Source organism: Hippocampus guttulatus, chromosome 12, assembly GCF_054856545.1.
Source record: "Hippocampus guttulatus isolate MCC_2025c chromosome 12, RoL_Hgut_1.0, whole genome shotgun sequence".
Lineage (NCBI taxonomy): Eukaryota > Metazoa > Chordata > Actinopteri > Syngnathiformes > Syngnathidae > Hippocampus > Hippocampus guttulatus.
In genome coordinates this window covers 16,955,525-16,965,585 of record NC_141272.1, presented here as the reverse complement: position 1 = coordinate 16,965,585, position 10,061 = coordinate 16,955,525, and the positions used below count along the sequence as shown (strand labels likewise).

The following is a 10,061-nucleotide window of genomic DNA, read 5'->3' as shown; positions in this document are numbered from 1 at the left end:
CGAAGGAGGAGGTGGAGGAGAACTGTGACTTTGAGAGCACATCTAAGACAGTATTTAAAAAGAATAATAAAATGACATGTTTAAATAGCAACAAAATAGGTTTGCCTTCATTTCCACATGGCAGCAATTACTCTTGTCCTGTTTTTACTGCAAGGAAATGATGCTACTACAGTATTAGAAATCTGCAAGCTTTTAAGGGTCAGTCAAATGAACAAACCTGCCTCCTGTAGAAGGCCGATGTCGTGCTTTGTTTAAAAATAACATCTACGGTGTAACTGGCTATGCTGAGGAAGAGTCATAGTTTTTTCTCATGTGTTAATAATGCATATTGCATTCATAGCATCTCTGCTCATCAGTGGCGGCAATTCGCATCCACACTAGTTATTTCCGCTCATGACACCTAATGCAACACTTCATTTCTTGTTTAAGTCATCAAACACCAGAGAAGATGTTACTGGATTTGCCAGATGAGTCACTTAGGATGATTACCCTACAAACCCAGTCAATGGCTTTCATGTGATTTCACTTTTTATGTTTGCATTCCACTTGGAAAAATAATTACAGTTTGCTTTATTGTTTGACTTGTATTTTAGGTGAGTAATTGTAAGAAATCAGTCTTTTCCCGCCCCACATTTTTATCATTTTATTTGAGAAGGCATTTACAAATATAAGTCACATCAGTCAATAGGCTTGATGCTGGCTAGATACTATTTATGAATACATATACTGACAAAACGCATGCAAAGTGCTTCTTTGTGTCGCAATTAAGGGCCAGAGAGAGAGCACTTGACTCCAGCTTGAATTCAAGATGCTACACAGCAAGACGACATACAAGATGCACGTTTGTTAGTTACACAACTACAGACGCAAGAATGAGCTTGAAACCAGAGCTGGGTCTGCGTGAATAAGTAGTGGCTGAGACTTTGGTCTGATCAGATTCCCATCTGATTGACAACTTTTGAAAAGTCACAGCAAAAAGAGTGAGGAAGCTCTTTGAATGCTCTCTCTAAGAATGCAAAGTTATTGAAAACATCAAGCATCCATTTATCATTTAGTAACAGTATGACTCGACAACACAGAAGTAAAATCACATGATTTCTTGCATCATTAAAAAGCAATTCAGGTTTAATGTGGCTGACTAAGGCTATCTTAAAAGACATCTTCAAATAATATTATGATGAGTATTACTAGTGTTACTCGAGAGGGAGCACTGATGCCCTCCTTCGGCTTTAATGTGGTTGGAACATCTTGGCCAAGTCATCCAGTGCGGATATGAGTTTCTGCTCCTCCAGGGGAGAACTGTGGGTCCAAGCCAGTGGCAGGTGCGTGCCCACCATCCTACGGTCTGTCGGAACACACAAAAGATTTTATGGGAACATAAAAAATATGCAGATATTTCTCTCCAAGAGTGTGGGGGGGGGGGGGGCTTCATTTAACTCAACTGCAGAGAGAACTTGAAATTTACTTCAACAATTTGTTCAAGCAGCCTGACATCCAGTGATTGGTCGGACTTGATGATGCAACTCATGATGGTTGTAGCAGAAGGATTTCTGGACCGTGCAAAATCATTTTGTCTGGCAAATTACGCAAAAAATAAATGCATCCCAGCTAATCGGGAGATGCTACCCAAAGCACACTGCCCCAACACAACGGAGGACTTCATCAGTGGGAAAAAGTGGAAGGTCTTAGACTGGCCTAGCCATTCACCTTAACTCAATAGAGCAGGGGTCTCAAACTCTGCTTCTTGAGGGCCACTTCCCTGCCTGTTTTAGATGTTTCCCTCCTCCAACACACCCAACTCAAAAGATCAAGATCGTGATCAGGCTCGTTGTTGATGAGCTGATCATTTGAATTGGGTGTGTTGGAGGAGGGAAACATCTAAAACAGGCAATCAAGTGGTAAAAGCTGGAATTCTGAACATTCTATTGATCTTCAACTAAAATGTCTTCAGTAACTTGTACTACAAAAACAAAGGAATTGACCTTACTGTCCAATACTTTTAGAGGTAACTATATACTGTAGTTTGTCTATATACATACTGTACATATTTATATATCAAAATATAAGAAGCTCCAATATGAATGCCACATCACTAATACATCAGTCTGTGAGTGTGCGTGTGTGTGTGCGCGTGTATGTCTGGCCTGTGTCCACTGCAGCTGGCATGAGGAGCTTTTGGTTGGTGCCAGACACTGCCAGAGTACAGTGCCTCTATGAGCGCTCTCACTCACGCACACGGACAAAAACCAACAACAACAACAACAAAATGTTTTTATATGGTGTAGTTATTGTACTTCGAGACAAACTGAGTCACATATGTTTGTCATAAGGGGTGTGGCCTAGTCAAAAACATACCCAGTTAGTCTTTGGATGAGTGTCTGGACATGAATTTTGGCTTACTGTAACTGCTTGCAAGTGTTCTCCTTTAGTATTAGTGCATCAAAATTTTCCATTTTGTTGTGATTATTGCTCCATGGCCTAGCAGAAACGTGCACGGAAGTCAAATTTTGGCTAGCAGACCAAAGTAACAAGCAACCAAATGACAGCTGGTAACTCGAAAAACTCAGTTGAGGGACACATGGCTGACTTTAGTACCAAACTTGTCGAAAACAAAAATCTCATATAAGAATGTAGAAAAGAGTTTTGCCATTTACCCTGATAGAAGCGTCCACTGGGTTTGGCAGCGGCAGCCTCAGACACAGCCAGCCACACCACAGTGTCCGCGCCCTGCTCTGGGGTCCGCAGGCTGTCCTTCATAGAGCGATGGAAGTCAGGCATAGCGTTTGCCACCGCTGATCCACATCCAGTACATAGGGGGAAAGAAGGTCAACTTTTTTTCAGCCACTGGTATGTGCTGACTCCATCTCAACATCAGAATTTAATGTGATCGGCACATTCTGACAGCCAGGTCCCATTTACAAGAGGGAGCGCACACTTGTGCAGCCACATTACCTCTGATTGATTTTGACTAACAGTCTTTCATATTTTTTAACTGAGTCACACATGTAGTAGGTCACATTAACCCTTTCATGCACCCTGTAACCTGATAACATGATAAGCTGTCCACTGTGGTAACTGCTGTCCCTGACATGGTTAATGTTGGGAGTATTTTTTATTTTTTTTTTGGTAATGGTTTAACTTGGTGTCATTTTCATGGAGACAGTACAAATGAATAAATATCCATCCATCTTCTGACCCGATTTATCCTCACAAGGGTCGTGCGGGGGAGGGAGGGGGGCAGCTGGAGCCTATCCCAGCTGTCTCCGGGCAATAGGCTTTCGGCGCTCACAGTCACACCTAGACACTATTTTGAGTGTTCAATCAGCCTGTCATGCATGGTTTTGGAAATGTGGGAGGAAACCGGAATACCCGGAGAAAACCCATGCTGGCACGTGAAGAACATGCAAAACGCCACACAGGGAGCCCAATGCCGGAATCGAACCCTTCACCTCTGCACTGTGAGGTCGACGCGCTAACCACTGTATCACCGGGCCGCCAATAACTAACTAACTAACTAACTAACTAAACAACGAAATAAATAAACAGCATTTGAACATAGGTGTGCACTTTTTCCATTGTAACATTGAGCCGTTAACGTGTACCAGGAGTGTTCACCCAGCCAGGATGCATGACAGAAAAGTGGATGCTCGGGTGGATCTTTGCAAGCTGCTCCGTCATTACCACCTGCTGCCTCTGCAAGACACACAAGCACGCAGTGTATACACCTGTCTTCAAGAAGTACCACGGGTTCGCCACTATGGTTGTAGTTTTCATATTTTTACAACTGTTCTGCATTCTCAGGATTGCTGTTTCTAGGGTTTTTTGGGGTTTTTGTTTTTTTTGGTCTCCCTCACAAGACTCATTGAGGTAACCAAAATATTTGACATTCCGAGTTTAAATTGGCAGGTCTACCGACACTGATCAAACCTTGTGTTGGGCATAGACCATGGTGCCATCGTAGCGCCCTCTCTCGGACTGCAGGTTCCCTATCCTGAGCTTCTGCACCAACATCCCACCTGATGAAACAGTGATCTGCACAAGGAGAAATGAAGCCATAATGAAGATGGACTTGATAGATGACCTGATCAGAGACCTTGTGTTAAAGTTGGAAGAGACCAAAGTTGAACGTTTTGGCCTCAATTGCACGGCATTAAAGCTAAAGCCGAATTAGGATACTGTACATCCAAAAAAAATGAAGTGATGAAAAGGTTTTGAGAACAGTGCAGGCACACCCAAAACTCAAGAAATTAATTGACATACGCAGGGTGACCTTTCCAGGCTCTTGTTTTAGCGTCTACACATCGATGCAACTTATTGTACTTTTTAAAAAAAATCTTATTTTTCTATCCCTTTATAGGACCATTTACATTTCAGTGTAAATAAAAATGCCAGTTCTATGTTCTATATTTATTTCCCTTCAGTTAACAGAAGTCTTCCTTTTCAAATTGGCACATCTCACCTGTTCTCTGTAAACCAACTGGGCAGATTAAAGCCAAACGTTTTTGTGTGTGTGTGTGTGTGTGTGTGTGTGTGACTCACCACTCTGGGATCCGCACTCTTCTCCAGCAAGGGAATAAGACTCTTGGTGAGAATGTAAACGCCTGCAAGAGATCCAAAGATGAAGCGTTCCACTGCACCGACAGCAGGGCTTCCTTCCAAGTTTACAATGCGACTCACCGAGGACATTGGTGGCAAAGCCCTTCTCGAGACCTTCCGCGTTCACCTCCCGCTGACTCATGATGGAGCCTGCGTTATTAATCTACACATACATCACAATCAAGCGCTAGTACACTTCGCTCATGTGATATTAAGATGAAATTATGATCGGTTTAGAAAGGAAGTGAACATATTCGTCATCATTATGATCATGTTTTCTCACCAGAACATTTAGAGCCTTGTACTTTCTCTTGAAGGCCTCAGCAAACTCCCAGACCTTCTTGGTCTCGGATAAATCCAGAATGTGCACATAGATCTCCTGTGGGGATATTTAGATTCTATGTGAAACTTTTCTGTTATTTCTTTGGGCAAATATTTGTTGAGATACACTAGTGCTCATGTATTGTACTTTATTTCCTGTCTCCTTGACAAGTTCAGCCCTCGCCTCCTCAGCCTTGTCCTTGTTCCTGCACACCATGTGGATGGTTCCACCTGTGAGGTTTTGATTGCGCAACAGCATCTCTTAATAAACAACATTAAAAGTTACATCACATGCAAATTTTTTTTCTTCCCAAGGTGCACCTATAGTTGTATGTTGTGGATGTTTTAATGTTTATATATGTCAGCAGTTTCAATATCATCATTTTAAGCCCATCCCAGCTGTCTTGGGGCAGTAGGTCTGGGGGCAACATGAAATGGTTGCCAATCGCAGGGCAGACGGAGACAAACAACCCTCCGAACTCACACTCACCGGCATTTTAGAGTGTTCCATTAACCTGCCACGCATGTTTTTGCCCACTCCTCGAAGACAGCTGGGATAGGCTCCAGCATGCCCTGTGACCCTTGTGTTTGTGTGTGTGTGTATACACTGTTTATATATATATATACACACACACACACACATTTCAATGGTTTGGTCGTCAATTATTATGTGAATTTGCTGGTCCCTCTTCCCCACGATGTCACTGTAAATATATTGTTTAAAAAAAGAATAATCATTTTCGGTTCTCAGAATGCATTGAAATTAAGGACATTATCCCTTGTCATCAGTGCTTTTGCGTTGCCAGTTTTTGAACATATGTAATATTTAACACATGAATGTTTGATTTATTTGTTATTGATTGATTATTATTGATCATTTTTTTAATAAACTGTGGCCTTAGGTTGTGTTTAAAATAGTGATGTCCAATATCATTTCCTATGACAACGTGCATTGCTCCTCTAGGTGAAAATTTGGATTCACTGTGTGTTAAATGACAGGTCTGTACAAGGACTTTATCAACAAATTCCATTCTATTTAAGGATAAAATGTTATTGTATGATTCATGTGTAATAAGATAAGATAAGATAAGATAAGAAAGCTTATATTTGTCTCGCAATGGAGAAATTCTCAATTTACAGCAGCGACATTTTGAAATGAATAAATAAACAATAATAATAGTAATAATAATACAACATACATAAATAAATAAATACATAAATAATGAAACTGGTTTTACTTGTGTACAACTGAAGTAAATGGTTAGACTGCAGAGAGATAAAAATAATCTGCATTATTTTTCACCTTCCCAGAATACATAAAACTTAATTCCTAATAATGATTTTTTTTAGTAGTCTTATTAAGAAATTGACAGTATATTTTTCTCAATATTTTATTCCATAGCTATTTCTTTGAGCGAGTCTTTACCCAAAATATAATATTTAAAGTTACTCAATGAAAGTGGATGCAAATTGTTACCCTACATTTATTGGGAAAATTTGATAGGTTTTTTTTTTTTAATCGGAAAAAAATCGAACAAATGCTGGTAGCGCCTGGTACCTCTCCTGGCAATAGCCATTGCCGTGGCTTTCCCGATGCCACTGTTGGCTCCAGTGATCATGAAGGAGCGTCCTGCCAAAGACACCTCCAGGTCCTTCTCCACAAAGCGCTTAGAAGCTGACAAGAAGGCATTCCTGTGGAGAGTATACAAGGACATCTCTGCATGAAAGGCTATTCCATAAGTACATCACGACTCTAAATGCTGAACCACAGAACTCAACTGGTGTAAGAGTTACATTCAAATCAGCTTGCACTGCTGCGTTGAAACTCAGTTGACCTCTTGTGACAGTGAGAGAGAGTAAGTGTGTTCAGGTCAAAGGGGTCAGTGGGCAGATTTGGCACTAGGTTTGTCCTCACAATTTTACTGTACACACGAGTGAGAGATTGTGCCTGGCAGCGGATGTGACAAGAAGAGTTGGAGGGTGACTGACAACAGGATCGGTGTATGTGAATGAAAGTGTGTGTGTGTGTGTGTGTGGTAACCATTGTCTTGGAAGCTATTGTTGAGGAAGGTCGCACAAGGCCAAGTGAGACCGAAGCTAAATACGCGCTCTGTTCAGTGGTGTCATGCAGAGAGCTATTAGTGCAGGGACAGAGCGGGTCGCTCTGTTGGAGAAGCAACAACACAGAACAAAGGGGAGAAGGGAAACAATCACAAAAGCACCTTTTCAGAAAACCCGGCTCACTGTATACTAATGAGCTTGGCCTCTGATAGGCTGTAATTAATCAGATGGACGTATGCATCGCGACACGGAACGATTTAGAGGTGTTTCTTAATATTACAGTATGTAAATGAAATGTTTGACTTTGTGATGACCGGCTTATAAGATATATATTGTGTACAGTTAAAAAATATATATATTTACAGTCAGTGTCAATTTCTGTCACTCGATCTGCAATTTATGGAAAGTTTCATTTTCATGTGAGGAAGATTAATTTGCAAGATGCGGAATAAGTAATTACCTGAATGAAATTTCATCTTTTGATTGAATTTAGATGCAACATAACCCAATATAAAGTGTCCCAGCTTAGCTCTTTTTTGTCAAAATGTTGGACTTTAAATTACACGTGACCACCCGTTATCACAAAATGCATCTATAATCATAATAGTCAAATAGAGGATGGAACGATTTTGCAATTTTCTGACATTTTTTTTCGTCAATCGAGGACACAAAGCATACTTGACAGGTGGATGGAATGACAGGCAGACAGACAGACAGAGAGACAGAAATTAAGTTGTCACAGCAGCAATATTCACACATATAAACTTGCATTATTACTGTGCTGTGCAACCATGTAGAAGCAAATTACAAACAAAACAAAACAAAGCAAAACAAGAAAATCAAAGGCCATGATTCAGAGGGCCGGGACTCAGTGAAATAATCTGGTGGGGAAAAGAGAAAGAAAAGATGAGAGCATTAATCATACCTGGTGAACTCTGTCATCCCCTTGAGGAACCAGGCCAAGTTGCGGTACAGAGACATGGTGGCGCTCTGGGTCTGGAAGCATCAGGACGTTCTCTCCTCTTCGCTCCTCTTTTGAGCTGCGCTCGGACACCACGTGAAGCAGAACAGCCTGCTGGGCCCACAACACCTGCGGCCCACTAGTGGCAGCCACAGGGACTGCAATACATTCGCTAACCTGCTCCAGTGAGGATTTCGGCAGAGATGGCAAACGTAATCAAACTATGTAGGGGAGTAGAAGTACAAAAGTGATTATTCGAATTATGCACTTCAGAAAATGTTTGACGTTGAAATGGACTTCAGTTAAACATTGCAAATGAATTTTGAGTGTCAATTATATTTTGTACAACCTGTTTTGATCGCTAGACACAATGAAAACAATTACTGCGCACACACAATAGTTTCCCTCTTTCATTCACTTGCATTGTGCTCGTACTGAGAGAAAAAAAATCACATTATATGTCGCATTTTTCTTGCTTAAGGTAGCTCGACTTGTATGCCATCAAAACGTGTCACCATAGATGTGTAAACATTGTAAACTGTGTTACAAATACTGCTTAGTTAGCTTTTGATTAAAAATGAAAAGAAAACCACAGCTGTGGGGGGGGGGGGGGGGGGGTTCAGATTGGACAGACTTTCTGAATGTATCTGGTGGTTTTTAAGATGGCACAAGACACAAAGCTTTCATCACCAATCCTTGTTTAAACAATTCTTAACCCAACTCCAACTCAACACAACTTTATTGATAGAACCTTGACATTTAAAACAACGATTACAATACATTCATTGTATTAATTACAAGGAAAAACTGCGTGTGGTCGTATGACTACCTAGTTTTGTTTGATTAGTGAAATGGAGTCGGATGCTCACCCAGCGGGCACTTTGACATCAATTTGATGTTGAAGATTGATCAACATTTTGACTACAATGATAAATTAAATAGCCTCCAGGAGCTTTGACCTCTTTGTGGTTGGCAAAAAGGATCAATCTCACATCAAATTACTGCATCATCCATTATTAATCAATATATTTGACATCAAAACAATGTTGCTGCACAAAACTTGACATCAAATTAACATTGACTTGATGCCTGGAAACAAGGCATTGAATTGATGTCACATTGATTTCCCAATACAGCTGCTCAAGTTGAAGCATGCGGCTATTGGTGTGATTTTTAAAAAAAATTGTTCTTGCATTAGGGATTGTTGGGGGAGAGTCGGCCTTTCTATTCCTCCGCGTGTTCATTAATTTCGGATAATGAAGATGTTGGTTTTCCAAATACAGGCTGGAGACAAGGAACAGTACCTTCGAAGATTTTATTTTTCTTTTCTGCAGTTTACGAATCGATTTGGGCTCCTGAGAGTTTCAGATTTCATCAGGAAGCCCAGAAAAAATACAGGCATGAGAATATAAAGAGACAATATGATAATGAGAGGCGGGGAGTTATGCCTCCATCCAAATGAATGAAAGAAAGGTCGATGCAATTCGGTCTTTGCATGTTGGGAAAGTCCAGAACTCTCCCGCTGTGCGTAAATCTTGAGATTTGGGGGAACTTGACGGCCTTCAGGGACTCTCCCAAAGTGGGGGTCAAGGGGCACTGAAGGTGATTGTAATCACAGTAAGCAGGTAATGCCTTCAACAGCATTCTACATTCTTTGTTTTAAGTGTTTGAACAGAACCAGCAACAGAGAGGGGCTATCACAGTAAGGAATAAATTCCTTAACAGGATGCAGACAAAAAGCCTTCGCGATAGGTGTATCGTCATTATTTCAAAACACGTGACTTCAAGCAAAGCTAATAGCAGTTAGCCAACTAATACTGTAGTAGGTAATGCTAACTGCTATATCATTCACACTCAACTGCAGTAAATAATTCATTCATCTTCCGTACCGCTTGATCCTCACTAGGGTCGCGGGGGGTGCTGGAGCCTATCCCAGCTGTCACCTGGGCAGTAGGCAGGGGACACCCTGAATCGGTTGCCAGCCAATCGCAGGGCACACAGAGACGAACAACCATCCGCGCTCACACTCACACCTGGGGACAATTTAGAGTGTTCAAACAGCCTGCCACGCATGTTTTTGGAATGTGGGAGGAAACCGGAGCACCCGGGGAAAACCCACGCA

At 41.3% G+C, this 10,061-nt stretch overlaps 1 protein-coding gene across 1 annotated transcript; it reads right to left on the bottom strand.

The window, feature by feature from the left end:
* Window positions 1-628: 628 nt before the first annotated feature.
* dhrs12la (dehydrogenase/reductase 12-like a) lies at window positions 629-8,054 on the bottom strand. Its single transcript, XM_086126319.1, has 10 exons — window positions 7,904-8,054; window positions 6,476-6,609; window positions 5,066-5,148; window positions 4,880-4,975; window positions 4,678-4,759; window positions 4,540-4,601; window positions 3,928-4,032; window positions 3,603-3,693; window positions 2,655-2,792; window positions 629-1,345 (listed from the first exon to the last, which is right to left on the bottom strand). Exons 1-10 carry the CDS (start codon window positions 7,957-7,959, stop codon window positions 1,230-1,232), a joined length of 963 nt encoding a protein of 320 aa, XP_085982445.1. The 5' UTR covers window positions 7,960-8,054; the 3' UTR covers window positions 629-1,229.
* Window positions 8,055-10,061: the final 2,007 nt, after the last annotated feature.

Bases quoted from the DNA above. Each gene is read 5' to 3' on its own strand.
- dhrs12la (XM_086126319.1), bottom strand. From the start codon at position 7,959: ATGTCTCTGTACCGCAACTTGGCCTGGTTCCTCAAGGGGATGACAGAG. The intron at 2,793-3,602 runs GTACACGTTAAC...GATGTGGATCAG, and splicing joins TGGCTGGGTGAACACTCCTG to CGGTGGCAAACGCTATGCCT. The intron at 1,346-2,654 runs GTAAATGGCAAA...GTGTTCCGACAG, and splicing joins CAGTGGACGCTTCTATCAGG to ACCGTAGGATGGTGGGCACG.